This window comes from Phyllostomus hastatus, unplaced genomic scaffold, assembly GCF_019186645.2.
Source record: "Phyllostomus hastatus isolate PE091 unplaced genomic scaffold, TTU_PhHast_1.1 phas_scaffold_345, whole genome shotgun sequence".
NCBI classification, from domain to species: Eukaryota; Metazoa; Chordata; class Mammalia; order Chiroptera; family Phyllostomidae; genus Phyllostomus; species Phyllostomus hastatus.
In genome coordinates this window covers 26,768,713-26,792,326 of record NW_025334024.1, presented here as the reverse complement: position 1 = coordinate 26,792,326, position 23,614 = coordinate 26,768,713, and the positions used below count along the sequence as shown (strand labels likewise).

The window sequence follows — 23,614 nt, the reverse complement described above, 5'->3', positions numbered from 1 at the left end:
CCCGGGAAACAAAGCCACCCTGGCGGCGAGCACACCCCCCCCCCCCCAGCAGGCCCGTGACGTGGTGGTGCCCGGTCCCTGGCAGGCACCCTCCGAGGGGGCCGCCGCTGTCACCGCCTGTTCGTGGCGCTGGCAGCCACGACAGCGAGAGCTGGAGGTCTCTATTGCTTCGTATTTGAGGACCCACCGAGTTTCCTTTCACCCACGCAGTGAGTGACATGACGACGTGTGGCAGGGAGCCTGTCTGTCCTGACGGCCCCGGTAATGCAATCCTCCTCTGCTGCCACAGCACGCAGTTCAAGGGGCCTCTGGAGTGCGGGCCAGAGGGAGGCGCCGACCCGACCTGGCTGAGGGCGGAGACCAGACCCGTGCTCTGCACCCCCCACCAGGAGGGGGCCCGAGGACCCCTGCAGCCGGCACGACTGCCTGCACTCGGGGAAACACCCCTCCGAGTGTGAGCACGCCGCTGTGCGCCCTGATCGCTTCTTCTCGGCTCGGCGGCCTCTCTGCCGAGTCCTGGCTTCCGAAGACATTTCTTCTTCAGATGCCACTGGGGGGCAAAGGCGCCCCTGCGACCAGATCTCAGCTCGGAGGCCAGCCCTGATCAGCAGCACACCGAGAGCGAAGGGCACACTGGTGGTGCGGGGGGGTGGGGGGGCTGGGGGGGGCCTGGCTCCCCGGGGAGCAGACCCGCTTCACCCCGAGAACGTTTCCCGGGACAGTCTGTTCAGTCTCACACTCTGACACCGGCAGGTGATCTCACCACTGGGCTCCACGGAGCAAACACCAACTGGGGCGGAAGACAGGCCAGCACAGAGTTGGGCGCAGGGGGTGGGAGGCAGAGGCGCCTGCGCAGGAGGGCGGCAGGGACTAGGGACAAACCCCAGGCCGGCAACTCTCAGCCTAGGGCCCTCTGCGCAGGGCCCTTGGCAAGGAGGGAGTGTGCCTGAGCATGCGGGGCACTGACTGACGTCTCCAGAGCCTGCCGCCCTCCCCTCGGCGCTGCACCCCCTCCTTCCCCCTGTGGGGGCCCAGGCCCTGCTGCTGTCTGAGCCGCAGCCCCCCCACCCCCCAGCCCTCACTGCACAGGAACATCGTCCTCCGCTCACCCTCCTAAAGGGAGCGCGCTTACAAACTCCCGGTCCAAGTGCCTTACGTAACTCTCTTGGCTGAACATTTTTAAAAACTTCTTTCTGGAAAAACTCGGGCTACTTAATAAGCTTCTCCAAGGTGCATGAAATGAGAGCTTGGCTCTCCCACTTGTACAAGCCAGGCCAGGCCCAGGCACATGGACAGAGCCGGGGGTTCAGAAAGCTCTGGAGGGCACGCTAAGATGCGGGTCACCGAGTTCACCCCCGTCTCTGACTCAGCAGGCCTGGGGCGGGGCCTGAGAACCTGCATTTCCAGCATCTTTGCAGGCGCTGCTGCCGGTCAGGACCCACACACTGAGCGTGGCGGTGCGCCCAGCATCCCTCTGCCCAGTTCTGAGTGGGGGCGGGAAGTGGCCACGCTGGGCTGAACACCTGGAATCAGAAGCACAGCGGCCACTGCTGGTTGGGCCGCGGTCCTGAGGACATCCGTCTCGTCCTCTGAAACTCGAGGGAAAAGGTCTGCCGTTCCACAAGTTCAGACACATCCTTTCAAAAGCAACTCCGGTGATTATGAGAAATATCAGAACTCCTAAAAGGTAAGCCATTTACCTTTCCTTTTCAGCAGAAATCACATTTGTTTAGGACTCGATAGGACCGGACATAAACTCACTGAAAGCGTCTGTCTGACAGAGACACCAACCAGCAGTCCGAGTGTCGATGCCTGAGTTAACAATACAGCTCTGGCTTCTGCCGCAGGGGGAAACGCAGACGGTTTAGCTAAGAAGCCTCGAAGACCTCCACCCCAGAAAACGACTGTGTTGAAGTGGCACCTGCCCATCCCTTCCGGGCCAAGCCCCCCCTCTCCTTAGCAGCACAGCCTGAGGTTCTGCATCCTTCTCACGCTCCAGATGACACTTCGGTCGTCCCAAAAGACAGACTCCGCAGTGCCCAGAGATGCAGGACCTCGCTCTGTGAATGTCCCATAGAACCCCGGGGGGTTGCATTCATCTTCTGTCTCCCCACTGTCAGTTCCCCAGACAACACTCTCCAGACCCACCCTTAATCTTCTTTCAAACTTTTTTCTTTCACTTTCTCAGCACAATGTCCAAGCCCAATAAAAGATGATTGTTTTGTCCTGGCTACTAGTGCCTACCCATGTTTTTTCAGTGTTAGTAGCCCAAAGGAGATAGATTGTTTGTGTGGGTGAAGCTGGCATCAACACCTCTCACTACAGGCTGAGCTGGGTTAGGAGCAACCCTGGGGACCACCGGTCTCCACCCCTACTTTTGTGCACCTGACTGAGGCCTCCACGCGCAGCCCCCGCTGCACGGGCAGATCCAAGCCGTGGAGGGTCACCAGGTTCGGGCAGCCTCTCCACCGCGCGGTGCTCAGACAGGAGACAGACAGCACACGCTGGTGGTCCTTCCGCACTGCCCATGTGAGTCTGAAAGTCGGCTGGGAGATGGAATCACTCTCATTACCGTTGTATAAGGTTTGGAAGATGTGAGTCTACACTATACTGATCTTTTATATCAAGTAACAAGTGAATGGTAAATCATTACAGTAATTAGGTTAGACTGGTCACTTATTAACCAATGATTCAGGGAGGTTCCCTGCAATGAAGGAGAGGTAAATGTAACACTTCAAAAATAAACATTTTCATTACGTCATACTTAAGTGAAAAATAAAATAAAACCTACAAGGTTAATATTAATTATTTCTTAAGTTTGGTGACGACCTAGGACTTCATTTCTCCAGATACAGTAGAAATAAAACAGCATCATTTTGCTTTTAAGCACAGAGTACATTCCTCTCCCCTCAATTAATCTTAAAAAGTCTACAGAGTCAAATCTCAATGGGCAGGAAATGATGAGGGAAGGTGAACACCACACCGAGTTCATTTCTAATAAGTTACTGACTTTCTCGTTGATATCATACAGCCAGTTCACAGAAGTATCGGCCAGTCTGAAATCACCAACTAGACAGCAGGGTACCTTGCAGTAACAGGAGGAAACCAAACACACAAAAGCAGAACCAGTGCCAGCCAACCGACCAAGCAAAAGCCCCGCACAGACCCAGGCCCCCGGGTACAAATGTGCAAAGACTCAGGACCCTCGAGCGTGCGTCTCTGATGCTTCGCGCCGCTCCCGGGGCAGACGGAAACATCTGCTCTGGGGCCGGGCCGGGGTTGTCAACGTACACGCAGTTCCTAAAACACAGCTTTGTCCCCAGTCCAACCAGACTTTCCACGGCTGGCCTTTACCAACGATTACACAGACACCAGAGGAGCCTGCCCCTTTTCTCGGGGGTACCTTTGTTAAAATTAGTTGCCTAAACAGTTCTTTCATTTCTAATAATATTTTGATATGGTTTTCTTTCCTGGTACTTTGCCGTGAAAACATCTATAGGAAGCTTGAGAAAATATTTTTGGGAATGTTTCTGTCATATCAAGTCGACGGGAGGAAGGGGGGGGACCGGGTTTCTGCTCCGACCACACTACTCATTTCCCATGCGATCACTCAGCCAGAATGTTCTGGAATGACAGCGTTTGGGCTGGAAGGGATCTCAGAGAGCACGTTATTCAACAGGCAAGAAAGTGGGAACCGTGTAGTTTAAACGTCTTGCCTGAGTCCACATAGAAGTGGTAAGAACTGTGGCTACAGGGAAGGGTAGCCCAGGTGTCTAAACACTCGGGACCCCTGTGATTACTGTTGGAAGCAGCAAACACATTTCTGAACACGCCAGCCTCAAGAAGGGACCGCACGCATGCGTAACCCTGCCTGCGGGGGCCGTGCTGGCCCAGGAGAAACACGCGTGTCCGTGAGCTGGTGGAGGAAGCCCTACGTGAAGAGGGGGCCTGCCTGCTGCCGGAGACGGGCAGACGTGTGGGGGAGCCCCGTCACCAGGTCGTGGGCCCGAACACCCGGCCCCAGGGCGACGCGGACACCTGCTACAGAACACCCACCTACGTGACCACCACGTCGCTCAGAGAGGCGGGGAAAAAATGAGGCCCCTGAGTCATTCGATTCCACATGACTCATAAACTACCACATCTCCCCCCCACCCCTTGAAGTACCGAATTTTTCTGTTAAAGTCAACTGTAGCTCTGGGTGGCATTTTTAAAAAAGGATACTATGAGCCAGCAGGTACACTCGGGACCACTGTCTCCCCACTGTTTTCATGTTAACTTGGCACTGCTTCAAATTTTCCTTCACTTCCACTTCAGTTTCTGTATCCTCATGCTCAGCTGTGACTTCTCCCCGTCTACTCTGACCAGACTCGGGGGCTCACTCTCTGGGGAGAGGGGAGGAGCGGGCTTCCTCCCGGCCCTCCCGGCTCGCACGCACCGTGGCTGTGGTTGAAGTAGACCCACTGCCCGCGCTGGGGCTTGGGGAGGGACACGGGCGTCTCCTCGGCGGGGAGGCTGTAGAACCGGCACTCCACGAAGAGCCGCTGGATGGCGTCGTCCGCCGTCACGCGGGGGTCACTGAGGCTCAGAGCTATGACCTCGATCCGAATCCTTTCTGACGTCTGTTAAAAAAAAACACAAGCCAACAAAGAAACAAATACAACAAATGAACAGAAAACCCTTTAATCCTTCTCACTGTCAACTTTCAACACAACACGAAGGCCTATGGTGTTCTCTAGGAAGGCGCTGAACGCTGCTATTTAGTTGCACGGGATCGATGATACGCGACAGAGGGAGACGGGGTGAGATTCTGAAGCCCCAAGGTTTGCAGTGGACGGTGTCGGGGCCGGAGTCCCCTGAATCCCGTGTGTGGCTACGAATGCCCCACCGGCAGTCCGTCAGGAAGGGGGATCATGAGGTCTTCATCTGCGCTTTCAGAATGACAAGCGTCCCTTGGCCTCGTCTTAGACTACGGGAGGAAGTTCGTGTTTATCACTGCTGTTATTTAATGTGCCGCCCCTGAGAAAGTTTGGGTCGCTCAGAGATCGAAGCCTGGTGAGCACTTCACGGCTATCACGCCAACACATGTAGCTCTATGAATCCACATTCACTAGAGCAGAGCCTGCCCCGTTTCATCCCGTCAGTCGTTTCCAAACAAAAGAAACAAAGTTTTTATCTAACTGAACGTATGTTCTCACCATTTATGTTTATATCATTTTCAGAGAATTAACAAATAAAATACGTGTTTGTTTGATAAGTGTCATTTGCCCTTTGATTTTCATTCAGTGGATTTCGGTGTCACAGCCGTTGTTACGGGGGCCACATGTGTTTCCCCGGGAATGATTTAAAACAAATAATAGACGATGGCTCAAAAATGGGATCGCGTCAAGGTGACGCCTCAGTTAAATGTTTGTTTTTATAGTTTTTAATAAAGGGGGGTTTCTTTATTCAGCTGTATTATACTAGAGGCACACTGCTGGAAATCATATGACTTCGAATCATAATTGGGAAATCCTGAACGTTAGCCTTGTTTATATGACCTACTTTTAGAAATTCATTGTTAAATACACATCAGTGTGTAAATCTGCCATAGTGATTACTTAGATATTCCAAGGCATATGATATAATTAACCAAATTGAAAAGCACCAGTATCCTCCTGTAAAAATAGCCTCATAAAGCACAATTTCCTTTGCTGTCCAACCCCCTCAATATTTGATGAGGTAATTTTACCCCTTCTTTCAGAAGACATTTCCTTTCATTATGTATTCTGAGACACTTTAACTAAAAACCCAAATCTGAATATTTCAATAAGGTTATTTTATTATTCAGTAGATTCATGGAAATTTTACTAGGATGACAGAGAAAATTCCACACCATTCTGTCTCCGCTAATACAGGTACAAGGCTGCAGCTGGCAATATTACGAGGATTAGCATAGTATGATGAAATATTTAAAGGAAAATTTTTTTCTAAAACCCAATAAATCAAATGACTGCCAAATGTCATTAAAGTGATGGTCTTTGACTTGAATATGCTTTTCATATTCAAATTCGGAAAGAAAGAGATGAAAGCCTGAAAGGTTACTCGGTTTCGACTAATAACCTCAGCCCTCTGCCGCGCGCGCGCATGAGAAATGAGGGGGCTCCATTGTCTCGGCCGCCCACTCCAAGGCCGCCTCCGCCTGCCGCGGACGGACGGACGCGGCGAGGGAAACGCCTTGGAGGGTACGATTTTTCTGTTAAAATGTATTCTCGTCGTAAAGACGCGGCACACAAACACGCTTACAACTCCGGTTCAAGTGCAGCACGAGGCGCCGTTGAGTCTTTTACGTGACCTGCGATTTGACAAACGGAGGCGTGTTGTGATGATATGTCTTAGGAAACCTCCCTGCTTCTGCACAAAAGAATAATAATAAAAAAAAAACAGCCATAAAAAAAGCTGAAGAGGTCTACATGGTTATTTTTGCACTGTGAAGATAGGCATTTGAGATTGTTTATCACAGAATCCAGTGAAGAAGAAATACATGAACTTTTTGTTAATAAATAGCAGAGGAATGAAATTTATTTAAGGCTTATTTTATTAATATATTAACTGTACGATCTCCAGATGAAAACCTGCATTATGATGAATTTAGGCTGTCAAATAAGACGATGTACAAAAGTAATTCCAAGCAGAAGTAGGTACCTGAATTATGGCCAAATAAACCAACCAACCAAGAAAAACCCAACCTATTAGCCAAAGAAATCAAAGAGCTCAAACATTCTTCTTACGACCCCTCTCTTCTTTCCGGTCCTGTTTTGTTTTTCCCAAGTTTCCTCCCCCAGCCTTATTACTTCTGTCATATGTCCTTTCTAATTCTCTGACCAGCATTACTGACAGACGTTATTAGTTATCGTTTCTTTGTTTCTTTGATGCTACATGAAGCAACTAAAAGTAAATCCAAAACGGATACATTTCAAATAGTCTAGGCCCGGGGAGGCATGTCCTGAGTGAAGAATTTCCCAAACATTGTACATTTTGGCCGAGGGGGCTGGCCAGCTTATTTTTCAACACTGGAACAATTCTGGTTGTATTCCTGCACCCCCCCCCCCCACCCCCCACCGTGAACCAAAGTTCCAGGAGATTCTATACGAAGCTTTTGAAGAGGAAGCAGCATGTGGGCAGCGGGACAGACAACTCACACGGACTCTGTCCCCTCGCCTCTCCCCTCCCGTCCCCTCCGCCCTCCGTCTCCTGTCTCAGGTGACCAGATCACCGTCCCTCCTGCCAGGGGGCCCTGGGGCCACTCCAGCCCCCTCCACTTCTCACACCCACCTCGTGCCACAGCTCACGCATGCCTGTGCACCTCACGTCCTGAACATCTCCGAGATTCACTGAATGACAAACAGCGTAGGATATTCGCAACGCCGTGTCAGCGACTGGGGCGCAGAGACTAAGCATGATGTGGCTTCTTCTCTCAGTTTTATCTCCAGAGAAAGTTCTGCAGGTTCTTCTCCTCTGATCTGCAGGGGAGTGCACGCAGCAGCTTCCTAGCGTCAGAAAGCTGACCTGTGGTCGAGTGAGGAGGGAGAAACCCGCGGGCGTCACACAAGACCAGCGCGGTTGGCAGAGCTCTGGGCAGACAGACGGGCCGTGCGACCTATCCGCTCGGCGGCACCGGGATGGCCGATCATCTTGCTCCCCGCGGCACCCACCGGTGTGGCAGGCAGCACACACTCGGCAAACATGTGGGCCGCTCCGGGGGCTGTCGGAGAGGGGAGGCGCTCTGCTCCTCCCCCCTTGCATGCAGCCCTGCCCCCCATATTCCTGTGGCAGCCTTCTTCCCTGAACACAAATCAGACACCGCCTCTCCGCCTCCTTCCCCTCATCACCCCACACCCTGGCCGGCGCCCCAGACCTGGCTGGGGTGTGCTGTTGCTGACGCTCAGCTTTTGCATCTGAAACCTCCTCCGTCAGGCGAGATCCCACTGACCCGAGGCCCTGGGCCTCACGTGCTCCCCTTCGATGAGCGTGTTGGGGATCTCCAAGAGCCGGTTGGTTCCCCTCGGGGTCCTCACGGTGCCGTGTGGTCACAGGGTACCACCACGTGGATTTGCTTACCTAGCTGCCTCTGTCTCCTGTGACCGGTCAGGGGCAGGGACCACCTTGCTCATTGTCAGCTCTTTACCATCCCCCCCTCCGCAGGAGCTGACTCAGTGACACAGAGTCAAGCGAGGCTGAGTACCTTCCACATAGTCAAAGTACCTTCCACCTGTCGCCAGAAATCTGTGAAGCTGCAGGCGTTCGTGGCTCCTCCCTTAACAAACACGCACTCTGTCTAGCATGTTCTGGGAAGTGGGTGGTTCTTCACTGCTGAAAACTACACAGAAGTCTCGCTGTTCTGGGTTATAACTGAGTAAGAGTTTCTCAAAGACAGGTCACTGTTGTGGAATCTAGGTGGCAGGGGACTCTTCAACTTTTCCGTACGTCTTAAACTTTTCACGCTAAAAGAAGTAAAAAAACAGAACAGTGTTCAGGCGGGAGACCCGGACAGGGAAACAACCCGCTGACTCGAATCGCGGTGACCGAAGCAGAGCCTTTCAGACAGGTGCGCAGCAACACCTGTCCGGAAGCGCCGGGGCCGCGCCCCGGGTCTGGACTCTGCAGGGCGCCAGGGCCCCTCGGGCGGGCGCAGCAGGCTGGCCGGACGGCTGCGGCTTCGGGCCTCTCCTGTTCTGTTCCTTCGCTCTGTGGGCGAACCTGTGGGCGAGGCACCCGCCACCTCTCAGGACTCTGTCTCGTGCGCCAGTCGTCCTGCGAGCCCCACCCGCCACCCGGGGCAGCGAGACGTCAGCATCGGCAGGTACAGCGGCCGTGAGCACGTGACAGTTCTGACGGTGACACACAGGAGCAGTCGAAGGCGCTCGGACGAGGACGGCAGGCGGCGTGCTCCCAGCTGTCTGCAGAGGTGGGACCGCAGGCTCCGTGACTGAATGGTCCCAAGACGCGATGACAGCGGGTACTACCCCCGGAGAAGAGGAGTGACAGTTCTCGTGACTTGGGCTCAGCTCCGCTATTGCTTCCTGACTGATGCTCATTCACATTTCAGGCCGTATTTTTCTCCAGTGTCTACTTGGGCTTTTATTAGCATCCTTAAACTTTTCATGTTTTACTCCAGAGGATCGTGCTGAATCCTCCCTCCAGTTTCAACCTCGACAGCAGCCCCGCCGAGGCTGGACGGCGAGGCCTCTGAGCACGGACTCCACGGGACGGCCCTTACACACGGCTGCTCCCCCGACGGCCGCCGACCGGTTGGGTCGGCGCTCACGACGCCTCCCCCTCGGTGAGACCGACCGCAGCCTGACGGCGGGGAGGTCCCAGGCGGCTGCATTTCACTCTGAATCGCTACAGTGAAGAAACACGGCTTCAGCTTTTCCAGTTACAAAGTATAGAAAATAATTTGGCATATTCAAAGCCTCAACATTTTAAGCAGATGTTACCATTTGGCTGTATCCGATTAAAACCTGTTTGCTGTTACTGTCGAAGAAATAAAGTGTGTCAGACGCAGGTGAGGCCCTCACCTGCATCTCCAGTTCCTCTGCGCTCCCTGCCTCCTTCCCCCGCCGCGGTGGCCGCCAGCCTGGTGCTGGCTGTGTGTCGCTCCCAGACACGCTTTTCCCACCACACACGTGTACGCCCACCAACAGCACGTGGCATCGCTTTGTTTTCAGGTTTCATGAGAGTGGCGCCGATCTCTAGCTACCATCCTGTAAGTTTTGGCTTTTCCCGCAATACCGTATTTTTGAGATTGCTGCATGCTTATCATTACATGGATTCTCTCGTATTAACGGTTGTGCAGCATCCCATTCACGTCGCTCGTGCGGCCTACAGTCCGTTATTGACTTCTCTGCTGGTGAGCAACGGAGCCGTTCACAACGCCTGTGCTAGTGCACACGGCGCTGCCGGGAACACCCTCGCGCGTCTCCCCGTGCATGCGTGCGTGCGCCTTAGGAGGAGGGCGGCTGGGCGGGGAGCAGGAGACTCCGCTGTGGACTCAGGCCCCTCCCCAAGTGGTTGCGTGAATCTACATGAGGCCTGTTTTCATCCCCGTGACCGTATTTTATGTGTGTGTGTGTATAAACAAGTATAAATAAAGCCTTCCGACAGGAGTGGCAGTATGTAGCACTGGTATTTTTTAACAGGGCAAGAGAGACAACATGGCAGTGGAGGATGAGGCTTGTCTATGTCCCCTAAGAGCAAAATTTTAATTACGGTGAGTTCTACGGTAGGCTCAGACTCACCATAGGTGGTGACAGAGCCACGGGCAATCAGGGTAGAAGTATATGCTGATTAACGCCGATCCTTTAGTTCAGGCTGGGGGTGGGCAGAGTCGTCTCAAAGACTTGGTCAGAGCGGGGGTCGGGGGGGCGGGAGGTCCCGTGGACCTCACGCTCAGCTCCAAAGCTTCCTGTTATAGGAAACACATCCACTCTCCAGGCAAGTTTTGACTGAAAAGTGTTTTCTCAAAATAACAGCTCTTTGGGAGAAATAAATAGAAATGCCAATTGTCGAGGCAATCATGTTTTTGCCAACAACGCAAAGCGAACCCCGTTTTCAGCAGTGGCAACGGCCTCTCTTTCCTCACGTGTCCTGGTGAAAAACACGTTGTTGAACAAACAACAGGAACACTGAAGACACCGGTGACGGCGATCACCGTGGGGCCGGGGTTCAGGGGACTCTGTTTTTTCCTTTTACTGATTTGGAGAGGATGGGGCGGAGACAGACAGACAGACAGACACTGAGTTGTTGTCCCACTTCCTTGTGCGCTCATTGGCCGATTCTCCTACGTGCTCTGACTGGGGATTGAACCTGTGACTTTGGCGCACTGGGACAACGCTGTAACCAACTGAGCACCCAGTCGGGGCAAAAGTGCTCATCTTGGGGGAGGGGGACATTTTGTCACTGCCCCCCCTCCACACCGCGGGCGTCACTGCGCCCACGGCGGTCTGCAGACTCGCGGGAGCCGGCCAGCACGTGCCCCACAGCCCGGCCGGAGCCCGGCCCTCACACACCCGAGGGACACGAGCACTCCCACCGTGAGCTGTGGCTCACCCTGCCGGTGCGACGTGAAGGCAGGAGGGAATTTTAGAATCACCCTCGACTGCAGGTGCCTCTGCTGTGCTGTCCCACCCCCGCCACCTCCGAGAGCAGACGCCCCAGGACAGGGTGCTCAGTGCGGGTGGCACGCTGGCGCCTCCCGGGGGAGCTCTAAGCAGACCCTGACCGACCTACTGGATGCGGTGGGGATGGGCCCCGGCGTCTGGAACTGCTCCCTGGGTCACTCCGGTGCGCAGCCGCCCTGGGAGGTACGCACTTCTCCTGAGCCGCGTTCTCAAACTTCGCTGAAACCCAGAAGGCTGGGAAAGGCTGGGAAACACCTGGGCTGCTGGGCCGGGCCAGGTTTCAGGGTTTCTGATGCACGCGGTCCGGGGTGAGGTCCCGGGGAACCACACACTTCGAGAACCACTGCCCTAAACCGGAAAGGACTCAGCCTGCATTTGTTGACCCTTTCCGAGACATGTATGGAAAAAGTTCCAGAATGTGCATATCAAACTGTTCTTTAGTTGTTAACATTTTAGCACAGAATAGGCTTAATGAATTATTTCTGTTTTAGAAGCAGTCTACACTCGTCATTAAAAAGATCCCAACCATGTAAATTCCAGTAAGAAAACAGAAAAGCTCCTTGTTCCCTCCCAGTCCCTGAGTCAGGGGCTGGCAAAGCTTTTCTGTGAAGGGCCCGCAGCAAATATTTTCCCCTTCGCCGGCTGCATGGTCTGTGCTGCAAATAGTGAACCTGTTCTTGTGGAGTAACAGCAGCTACAGACAGTGTGTGAATGCTGAGGGTGGCCATTTGCCGATAAAACCTTATTAACAAAAACGGGTACAGAGCTGGGTTGGGCGCACGGGCCATCACCGGCCGACCCCTGCCCTGACGCATGTCCCAGAGGTACTCAGTGCTAACAGTGCTTGAACTGCATACTTCCAAAGAAAACTATTTTCTTTGCTGGCATACTCGTGAACCTAAATGTTATGTCTGCATGCTCACATAAAATTATGTTTGTATGTGTACAAACATCTTTTTGTTTCCTTCTTTTTAAAAGGAATCATCAGTGAGGTATAACTTCTTAGCCATTAATTTGGCAAAGGGCATGATGTGAGGAAACAAGAATTTTCATGCTGCTACATATAGAAATGCTACCTATAAACAACATTTTAAGCAGAAATGTTTGTATTTGCAAAAACTGACAGAAACCTAAGGGGCCATCAAACAAGGCTTATTTAAACAACTATGTTCGAGCTATACAGTAGGATATTATGCATATGTTAAAAGAAATACGCCCTGGCTGGCGTAGCTCAGTGGATTGAACACGGACTGTGAACCAAAGTGTCGCAGGTTCGATTCCCATTCAGGGCACATGCCTGGGTTACAGGCCACGGCCCCCAGCAACCCCACATTGATGTTTCTCTCCCTCTTTCTCCCTCCCTTCCCTCTCTAAAAATAAATAAATAAAAAATCTTAAAAGAAAGAAAAAAATAGAGTGTGCTGCTATGGAGAGAAGTCCATGGTATATTAGTAAAACAAAAAATAGTTTAAAAAGCAATTTCTATCAGGAAAGTAATTGGACATTTCTGGTTTTACTTAAAATGTATTTTGAAACCTACTCTATCTAGCTTAAGCTATATAAGACATTGGAAGGGACTTATTTTACCCACTGATAGGATATCATATTTGATTCTGAAGAGATTTAGTAATTTTTAAAATATATTTTATTGATTATGTTATTACAGTTGTCCTATTTCCCCCCCTTTATTCCCTCTGCCTTGCAACCCCCTCTCCCACCCACACTCCCCCCCATTAGTTTACGTCCATGGGTTGTACATCTAAGTTCTTGGGCTTGTATATTTTCTATATTATCCTTAACCTCCTCCTGTCTATTTTCTATCTGTCATTTATGCTACTTATTCCCTGTACCTCTTTCCCCATTCTCCCCTCTACCCACTGATAACCCTCCATGTGATCTCCATTTCTGTGATTCTGTTTCTGTTCTGTTTGCTTAGTTTATTTATTTTTTTTTTAGGTTCGGCTGATCATTGTGCGTTTGTTGACATTTTATTGTTCATATTTTTTATCTTCTTTTTCTTAGATAAGTCCCTTTAACATTTCATACAATAAGGGCTTGGTGATGATGAATTCCTTTAACTTGACCTTATTTGGGAAGCACTTTATCTGTTCTTCCATTCTAAATGATAGTTTTGTTGCACAGAGTAATCTTGAATGTAGGTCCTTAACTTTCATGACTTTGAATACTTCTTTCCAGACCCTTCTTGTTCACAAGGTTTCTTTTGAGAAATCAGCTGACAGTCTTATGAGCACTCCTTTGTAGGTAACTCTCTCCTTCTCTTTAATCTTGGGTCGTGTAATTATGATGTGCCTTGGTGTGTTCCTCCTTGGGTCCAACTCCTTTGGGACTCTCTGAGCTTCCTGGACTTCCTGGAAGTCTGTTTCCTTTGCCAGTTTGGGGAAGTTCTCCTTCATTATTTTTCAAATAAGTTTTCAATTTCTTGCTCTTCCTCTTCTCCTTCTGGCACCCCTATGATTCAGATGTTGGAATGTTTAAAGTTGTTCCAGAGGTTCCTAAGCCTCTCCTCATTCTTTTGAATTCTTGTTTCTTCCTTCTGTTCTGGTTCAATGTTTATTTCTTCCTTCTGGTCTTTAGTTCACTTGAGTCCTGGTTTCCTTCCCTTCAGTGTTGTTTCCCTTTATTTCACTTACCATAGCCTTCACTTCTTCTTCTATTTTGCAACGATACTCAACCAGTTCTGTGAGCATCCTGATCACCAGTGTTTTGGACTGTGCATCTGATAGGTTGGCTATCTCTTCATTGCTTAGTTGTAGTCTTTCTGGAGTTTTGATCTCTTCTTTCATTTAGACCATTTTTTTTTGTCTTGACGCACCTGTTACGTATGAGGGGCGGAGCCTTAGGTGTTCACCTGCACAGGGCAACCCACGTGACTGCATTGTCGTGATTATGTGGGGGAGGGTCCAAGAGGGATCAGTGAGGCTTGCTCCATACTCTGCCGATTTCAGTCACTTCTCCTGCTCCCCACAAGCAAAGTGGGCCCTTCTGGTGCTGATCCCAGGTGGGTGGGCCTGCGTACGTTCTAGGACCCTGCGGGTTTCTCCAACGAGCTCTCCGGTGAGGCTGGGAGTTTCTCCAGCTGCTGCCACAACCCCCACAGGTGTTTGCAGTCAGAGGTTTGAGGCCTTGTTTCCGGCGCTGGGGCCCGGGGTTGCAGGTCTGTTTCGATCCCCAGTTGTTCCTCCTGCTTCATCTGCACTTGAGTGTGGGGCCACTCGCTCCTCCAGCCACCGCCTTGCCGTGAGCTCTCTCCGCCCGCTACCCGTCTCCGCCCCTCCTACCGGTCTTGGTGAATGTCTTCTTTAACTCCTTGGTTGTCGGACTTCCATACAGTTCTATTTTCTGTCAGTTCTGGTTGTTTTTGTTTTTAAATTTGTTGTTGTGCTTTTGGTTGTACAAGGAGGCACAGTGTATCCACCTACGCCTCCATCTTGGGATTGAGTAATTTTCTAATACATGCATTCTCAAAGTAGTGTGACTATAATGCATTTTGCCTCTGAAAGCTTTAAAACATATTTTGCTGAACATCACTGTTGCAATCACCTGCAAATGCCCCCTCACACTGTTCAAGGGAACCTGCTGTCCAGGTGGGATTGCAGTTTAGTCCAGCAGGATATGGCGGCTTTTACGAAACTGCTGTTAGCAGAAACGGAAGAGCGCGCTGCGGAAACACACAGTGTACAGAGCAGCCCCGTGGCCTCTCAGCCGCGGTTTCCCGGGCTCACCCGTGGCCACACCTCGGGAGACCTGCGAGGCGTTGGCAATGCACTTAGCTGTGACAACCGAAAGCTGCACTCACTGCCTAACTGACAGAAATAGAAATAGCGTGAAAGGATTGTTACGTTGTTTTAATGCCAGGACAGACGCCAATTTTCAGTTTTGATGTCTATTTTGAGGACCTCAAACAAGGCTTTTAGTCAATGTATTATGCATCACATTGATAGTGTTAACTCCTGATTAGTCACATGAATAAAATATTCACTGGGAAATGTCCGAAGTTGCCACCTCTCAGAACCTCCCCACCCAGGTTAACGGCCATGCCTAGGAGCCTTGCGGCGGCAGCCGCGGCCGTCAGGCTGACGGGCGCTGACAGGCCGCCAAGGCCCCATCACACGCGCGGGCACACTCGGCGGCACTTTGATGTCCTGGAGGCGAGGGAGACGGGGGCACGCTGGGTAGCACATTATGTTAATGGCCTGGTTTAATCCAGCCACTAAACTTCATGCAGCCTGTTAAAATAGACGCTAACACAAATTACGCCACCTTGGAAAGGGAAGGAGGGGACAAGCATTTTATCCTGACAAAGTGAAGCTCATAAATGTTGTAAATGAAATGAAACAAAATGAAGTAATCTATGATTAATTATACATCACAGACAGGAAGAAGGGAGGAAAAGCCAAGTGATATGTCTAAGTCCTGGGAAATCTGTTAGATTCCCTTTAAGGATCCACATTTCTAAGAAATAACTGTGAGCTGTCAGATTGTGCACCATTAAAACAAAACCCCTGGATGATCTTAAATTGCTCACACAGTGTAGTAGATAATTCAAATTCACAGTTTAATTAGCATGGATGATATTCATCTAGAACACTACCTTCAGTCTCAATTTCGTGATATTATTGGGGTAGAAGCGATGCACGAAATCTGCATGGTGGGGGCCACCGCAGGGCAGGGCTACCCGGGAACTTGCCCACCGGTCTCTGTGCCTCTGATCTCGTCTCTGCAGCCCTGAAAGCATCGTCTTTTAAAATGCCACTCCAGAGCGTGAACTCCACAGGAGCAGGAGACTGACCTCTCTTATTCACTGCGATATTCCCAGTCTTGAGAATAAGGCTTGGGACACAGGAGATGCTCGTTAAATACCTAAGGAATGAGTGTTCTTCCCCCTCCCTTGAAAGTCCTCGCTGGCTGCCCCTGGAATCTCAGGAGAGACTTCAGCCACCGCGATGGAGAGGCCCCCGTGCCTTGGACATGGCTGGCTTTTCCGAGTATTCCCCTGGGGCTCCCGGGGGTGCGCGCCGTAGGCCCCACTCATCCAATGGCTGCACCGAAGTCCCAGAACACGCCGTTCTCCACATTCTCTCTATTCCTCGTGCTCTTGTCCCTTCAGCCTCCGATGACCCTCCTCGGCTTTCACTGACCCCTCCCGATCATCTTCCACACTCGGTTCCAGCTTCACCGCCTCTACAGAGACCCTTGAGCGGAGGTGGGAGCCCCCCGAGTGTGCCCACAGCACCCTGCACCCTGCGCTCCAGTGCTGACCACCGCACGCTGAGACTGTGTTTCCTCTACAGCCTGTGAGTTCTTTGAGGGCTGCTCTTTTTTTTTTTTTAAAGGGGGCAAATGCATGTTCATAGTTGTTTTTTTAAAGATTTATTTATATAGTTTTTAGAGAAGGAAGGGAGGGAGTAAGAGAGAGAGAGAGAGAGAGAAACATCAATGTGTGGTTGCTGGGGGGTCTTAAAGATTTATTTATATAGTTTTTAGAGAAGGAAGGGAGGGAGTAAGAGAGAGAGAGAGAGAGAGAGAGAAACATCAATGTGTGGTTGCTGGGGGGTCATGGCCTGCAACCCAGGCATATGCCCTGACTAGGAATTGAACCTGCGACACTTTGGTTCACAGCCCGCGCTCAATCCACTGAGCCACACCAGCCAGGGCCTGGTTGCTCTGGTTTGACACGGCAGATGCTAAGGAACGAAGAAGTGTTGTGAGCAGAGCAACTACCTTTAACAGTTTATCAGCAGACACATTTATATACGGAGAGTCTGTGAATTCACACTTACACGTGACTGGAGTTTGAGCGGCCATCTCACATTTGGAACTCTTTAAAGTTCAGATTTGATTAATACATCCTCAAGCCCTGGCTGGCGTAGCTCAGTGGATTGAGTGCGGGCTGCGAACCAAAGCATCGCAGGTTCGATTCCCAGTCAGGACACATGCCTGGGTTGCAGGCCATAACCCCCAGCAACCACACCATTGATGTTTCTCTATCTCTTCCTCTCTCCCTTCCCTCTCTAAAAATAGATAAATAAAATCTTTAAAAAAATACACATTTATAAAATTTAAAAAAATACATCCTCGTCCAGTGGTTCTGAGAAGGAGTTAGGGGAGTCAACTGTTTTCAGCCAAGTCCCTCCTGAAGGCACTGAATGTTAGGTGCTCTCCACCTGGAGGCAAGAATGCTGCGTAGCTGTCCTAGCCCCTTGCATGATGGAACTGGAAAGAAAATGTCCTTACACTAGACGATTACTTGAAAGAGAGTATGATAAGGTATTGAATGACTTCCAGGAGTATTTTTGCCTTAAGACGTTCACCCACGAAGACCGGTGCACTGCGAATGCAAAGAAACTTTATTTCAGGACGTTCCTGACTGGCGTCGCGTCACTGACCTGCCTGGCTTGCTTGGAGACGGGGCCCGGAATGACGCACTCGTCACTGTCGGAAGCTGACTGGCTTTCTTCGTCTGTTAAAAAGTACAATTTTCATAGTTTAAATCAGTTAAACCAGTGACATTTACACCTTGTAAAATGGTGAGACATAAACACACATTATAAGGATAGCCTTAAAGGAACAATATGATAATCGTATCTAAAACTTCTTTTAGCAGCAAATATATTTATATTTACATTACTTTATAGAAAAGAGAGCCTGGCTGGTGTAGCTCAGTGGATTGAGTGCGGGCTGTGAACCAAAGCATCGCAGGTTCGATTCCCAGTCAGGGCACATGCCTGGGTTGCAGGCCACGGCCCCCAGCAACCACACATTGATGTTTCTCTCTCTCTCTCTTTCTCCCTCCCTTCCCTTTCTAAAAATAAAAAAAAAAGAAAAGAGAGAAAAATGACTGAGAAATTCCAAGTTTAGCTTTAGTAGAAACACAGGAAAAAAATGTAGCTTGTTCCACTATGACCTTAAAAAATAATTTTAAAAGAGGACAGAGCAATAGAAGTTTTCCAACAATCAATCATATTGTATAGGAGTCAAGCTATTCTCACTATTTAGAAACATTACTAAAAGTTTTACAGCTTTACTGTGGTAAAATTGACATCCAATAAACCACACACATTTAAAATGCCAAGTTTGATATCCTGACATACATACTTCCATGAAAGCATCGTAACGATCAAGACGAGGAACATACCCATCGTCCCCTGACAGGTCCTCCTGCCTGCCTGTAACCTCTCCCCTTCTCACCTCCCTTCCCGTTGCCCTCCCCCAGGCAGCAACTTAAATGCTTTCTGTTGCCAAAGATTAGTTTCCCTTCTCTACACATTTATATAAGTGAAAGCATGTGGTAAGTTGTTATTTTTGGGCTGAGTTCTTGGTTTTAATTTTTGCAAACTGAAGTCCTCCGGAATAGTCCAGATGACAGCACTGAGCCCAGAGAGGATCTAAAGCCACTTAACGTGCAAACCGGGAACCCGGTCTGCAGTGACACTCGCACCCCGTTGTGGCGCCCCCGGTGGAAGTGAGAGGACACGCCACGCCTCCACCTGATGAGAGCTGACCAGACTGAACCACACCCATCGTTTCTGCTCAGAAGCAGGTATCGTGAAGTCGCTCTGTTATTAAATGAAGATGTTCTACGAGGCAGACTATCAAAGCAAGCTAAGAGCTAAGTAAATAATGTCAATTTAAAAAAGAAAGCCACCTTCCGGTTCCAGCTCCTCGGTTACTTCTGTGTCATCCTCCGAGGAGGTCGCGCTGCGCTCTGCCAGCTGGCCCTGGGACAGGAGAGACACGTCACTGCTCCTCCCCGGCTGCGCCTGCTCAGCAGCCTCTTTCGTTTTATCGGCACCGCTGTCTCGAGACACCTGCAGAGAGGAGCGCACGGCGGCTGTTAGCCCCGTCTAGATCACATTTGTAGCGTTTTTGCCTAAGTCCCTGAATAATAAAGCACATAAACCTGAGACATAAATATGCAGACATGCAATACATATAATTCAGTCAAAAATAATCACTTAAATTGTACAGTACAAATGAAAATGTATATAGATAAAAATCTAGTAGTAAACCAAGAATGGAAAAGTACATTAATTTCAAGGTAAATTTTACATGAACTCGTGTATTTGACATTATGCTACTATGGTATAATTGTAGCTGTTACACTTGTCATATTTTTGACCTTTCTATTCCAAGGAAGTCATACACAAAAATAAGGTCAATGCTATGATTTCCTGACCTATGTTTATGCAAAGACAAAGTCTTTAAGAACCGAAGTCTTTAAGAACCAAACTGATAACACCATTGAAATAATGTTAATACAAATACATACCTCAGAAATATGTGAAACAGTTGGCCTGCTAATATCTACTTCTGGTGTATGCTCGACTTCTCGTGACACTTCCTTCTTATCCTCAGGAGCAGCAGAAATCTCCTTACATTCATGTGAAAACATGCATGTATGTTATTTTGGGTTATTATGAAAGTCAAAAGCATCCTAACACTTTTACATATTCATATGTATGTATGTTATATATATAATACTAATAACAGCTACCTGTGGGACAACGAAATAGTGCAACTGAAGGACTGCACGGGTCTCCCACCGAAGCATTGTATATAATGTCAAGAAAGTGAAAACCCCACGCAGCTGTCTACTGGAGCGTGAATTAAATCAAACATGCTACATCCAGATACCAGAGTCTTATGTGACTATGAGAAACCTAGTAACACAGATCTGTAATTACTGACACTGAAGAGAATACAAATAAAGGCTGAATAAGAAAACTAGTTATCCAAATGTCTACATAGTTGTATACTGTTGTGTTAATATAGTTTACCATTTTCACTGTTTTAAAAGGAAACATGCCCAATACAGAAAATGTGGAAGTTAAACAAGAAAACATAAAACATATGAACACGAATCTACATTCTCATTATCCAATGATAATATCTATTATAACTAGTTAGATTCCTATTTCTTTATAATTGATTTTTAATGCAAATAAAACATTTTAGTTATATAGTGATGATTATATTATAAATATAATTTATGCTTTTACATGAAAAAAATTTAACATTGTAACATAAAATTTTCTTGTAAACTTTGGGTAAACGTCATTTTTTAAGCAATAAAAAACAAAACAAAACCCAAAACACTTTATTAGAAGAATGAAATATAGAGCAGACATAATCCTTTAAAGTATATAATGTCAAGAGCTACAGAATTTTTCATTATTTGCTGACTGCTTTTTGTCATGATACCAAACCATAATATTCTAGGGAGTGCCACTTTTACAGATAGAAAAACTGAGCTTTGGTGATTAGTATGTAAAGTATTTTCAACTGTATTATACCTTAATTGAACCTCATAACAACCACATAAGAATCTGCATCGCCATTCTTTTCTAAGAGAAAACAAACTCAGTGACAATATAATATCATACTGAGTGGATGTACTGTGATTTCATGAACCATTTTACTAGCGTAGGACATTTAACTAGACTGTTAGCTGCTGTGGCTAATGCTGCAAAAAACATGTCTATGTCTATGTCTTTTTTATACTAATGATCATTTACTCAGGAATCAGGCTACTTGTGTTTGAATCCCAGATCGAATACTTTGACCTTGAGCAAGCTGCTTAATCTCTGTAGACATTACTTTCCTGGCCCGTGCATGGGAATAATTCCAGCACGAACAACATGGAGTTGCGCTGAGAATTAAATGAGTTCCGTGACTATGAGGTTTAGGTCAGTGCCTGACACACAGTAAGCACTCAGTAGATGCCAACTGTAAGGCAGGGCCTAAATGATGATGGTTGCATTCATTTATTCAGAACATATCTACTAAATGTCTGTATATGTCAGATGTTATTTCACGCCCTGGGGAGAAGGCACATTTTGATCTGGGTGGTGGTTACACAGGTCTGTACGTATGTAAAAATTCACTGAGCTGCGTGTTTCAGATTTGTGTCCTTTACGACACAGAAGCTGTACTATGAAAGCTGTACTATGAAAGTTCATAGCTGTACTATGAACTTTAAAAAAAAAAGTCTTCAAGAGTGAACGGTGCCCCGAGCGGTAACGGTGGAGATGGTATGAACACGAGGTGCGTGTTGACAGCACAGCTCCCAGTTCTGTGGGTGAACGGGATGTGGGACGTGAGAAAAGGGAGCCGCAGAGACGCCCCTGAAATGTCACGGGCGTGCCGCTGGTGAGTGAGAACGTCGCTTGTGAGAACGGGGAGAATGAGAGAGAAGTATTTTCAAAGGCTGCTTAGAGCAGGTTGGGGTCTGCTGTGTTAGTTTAGATTGCACGTTGCCCGGTGCACGTGCAATCAGCAGAAGAAAACCAGTGTGGAGTGGCAGTGAGAGCGACACCGGGGGCTGAGAATACGGGGGTGTTGGCAAACAGACGCTGTTTAGCACCAGGGGACCGGAGGAGCGCTCCTCATGTCCACGCAGACTGAGAGGAGAAGAGGGGCGGGTTTGAAGCTTGACGTCTGAGGCACTTCAGCGTTTCAGAGATACGGTCTGGGAGAGTGAGGAGAATGCCTGGTAAACCTGCAGAAAACTCAGGAGGCCCCAAGGCCAGGAGAGGAGGGAGCAGGCGCCCCACTGTACGAAGTGTTACTAGAGGATGAACACGGGGAGGAGACTGACCCCCGGGGGGCCGCCGGATGTGGCAGGATGGAGGCCCCTGTGCCTCAGCAATCAGGAGAGGGGCTGTCTAGAGTGGGTTCAAGAAACACTTCAAAAAAGGGCAGACGAAATTAAAGCCGTTTTTGAAGAGGTTCTGTTTATTTGCTTGTTAGATTTTGGTAAACAGAAGGCAAAGATTAGGGCAATCCCTGGAGAAAGGTATGGGGCCGAGAGGAGGATCAGAGCAAAGAGTATGAACAGGTGACACTTACACACAAGACCAAGCTACCAAGCTAACACTTGAAAGGATGAAGAAGTGCTTTATTCACCCAATTTTCACTTAAATCAGGCAGGGTGTACCACACCTCCACCACTTCTTTCCAGTGTTTGCTGCAGGAAGAATCAGTGTTTTGAGTGTTGACTACTTACAGCGTCCTGACGTGGCGGGACATCGTCCACGAAGGACACCTTCTTCGTGACAGCCGTGAGACGCTGCCTTGGTTTAGGGGTTGGGGCCTACGGGAAAGCAATACGGCAGACTGAGTGTGACGGTCGTCCGTTTCAGGTAAGACTTTAGCTGTTTTCTCTCTTTGGGGCTGTGAAGCTGTGTAAGAAAGTCAAAGTCACCGTTACTCACCACGACTAGCGTGCTCACGGAGGACGCTGGAGGCAGCCTCTGAGCAACTTCCGACTCTTCCTTGTGTATGGCGTTCCCTAACTCTTCGGAAGGCAGGGACTGACTCGGTGGGAGGTACGCAAATTTCCATTTCAACGTAACATGAATGGTTCCTGCAGGGTGCTTTTCATGGTCTGCCAACTCAAATATTCCTATCAAGTCACACGAAAATATTGCTAATTAATGCTAGAGTAAAGTTTTGTTACCAGAGTAGTTAAAGAGAACACATCACAACTTAAAAAAATGACTCTGGCTCTTACTCATAACCCAAATGACTCGGAGAATAAAATAAAGACAGAAGGAGGCACGGTAGGTTCATCTCTCAAGAAGACTGCTTTCAGAAGTTAAGTCCTCAAAGATAATACTGTTTCAAAGTGGAGAAGATTAACTTATAAATATTTTAATCCACTGAAATGAAATTCAGAGATTACTCAAAATTCTCAGCACTCCTCAAAGACAGCACCTGGGGTATATCTCAAATATCAACCTTCATTTTGATTCACATATTCTTGCAAAAAACTTGTCTCTATAGAAAAATATATTAAAACTTCAAAATTTTAAATAATTCATATATCTAAAGGAGTCCTTATATTACTATATAATTCTATTATAACTTTAAATATTTTATTGAGATTTGTTAAATTACTCCAAATTAATAGAAGCACAGCCAAAATATGTCCATAAGAGAAAGCGTCCAAAACACAGAGCAGCAATAAAAAGTATTGCCTATCTGTGATATTGAGTCACAAATTTTAATCATTATACTAGATGTTTCAGTCTGAAAAATCCCTGACTGGAAAAAAACAAACCCAAGTTTCCAGCATAACTTTTGTTTAGGGGTGCCCTTCACTTGGTCTTCAAGGGCACGCCATGTCTTTGAATGGCTGGCCGGGAAGGAAAAAGCAGACCACTGGGGACTTGCGGCAGAACAAAGGGACGCAGACGGGATACAGGGAGCAGGCAAACTTCTCTAACAGGCCCAGGTGAGGCTTCCAGAGTGGCTGAGTGAAGAGCTCAGGAAATCCTCTCCATAAAAATCAATGATAAAAATGGCCAAAATGATCAAAAATAGCCATTGAAGGTCTCGGGAAATTGGTCAAAAATGTACAACAAATTAAGAAGCACTTACTCAAGGAAGTCTATCCAACCTCAGTAAGAACAGTAGGAGGTAGGCCAGAC

General features: G+C 48.6%; 1 protein-coding gene and 1 long non-coding RNA gene across 4 annotated transcripts in view; one reads left to right on the top strand and one right to left on the bottom strand.

Moving 5' to 3' along the window:
* RPGRIP1L (RPGRIP1 like) overlaps nucleotides 1–23,614 on the bottom strand; it is a 90,568-nt gene that overhangs the window by 13,659 nt on the left and 53,295 nt on the right. For all 3 annotated transcript variants that reach the window (XM_045818981.1, XM_045818979.1, XM_045818980.1), the window contains exons 18-23: nucleotides 22,397–22,587; nucleotides 22,189–22,275; nucleotides 19,453–19,554; nucleotides 18,829–18,991; nucleotides 17,570–17,643; nucleotides 4,439–4,622 (exon numbers count right to left, since the gene is read on the bottom strand). In XM_045818981.1, coding sequence (XP_045674937.1) covers nucleotides 4,439–4,622; nucleotides 17,570–17,643; nucleotides 18,829–18,991; nucleotides 19,453–19,554; nucleotides 22,189–22,275; nucleotides 22,397–22,587 — 801 coding nt within the window. The remainder of the gene's footprint in view (nucleotides 1–4,438; nucleotides 4,623–17,569; nucleotides 17,644–18,828; nucleotides 18,992–19,452; nucleotides 19,555–22,188; nucleotides 22,276–22,396; nucleotides 22,588–23,614) is intronic.
* Nucleotides 733–2,233, top strand: LOC123806018. The gene is made up of 2 exons (XR_006783408.1): nucleotides 733–1,687; nucleotides 1,782–2,233. It is a non-coding gene; the product is annotated as an uncharacterized LOC123806018 (long non-coding RNA).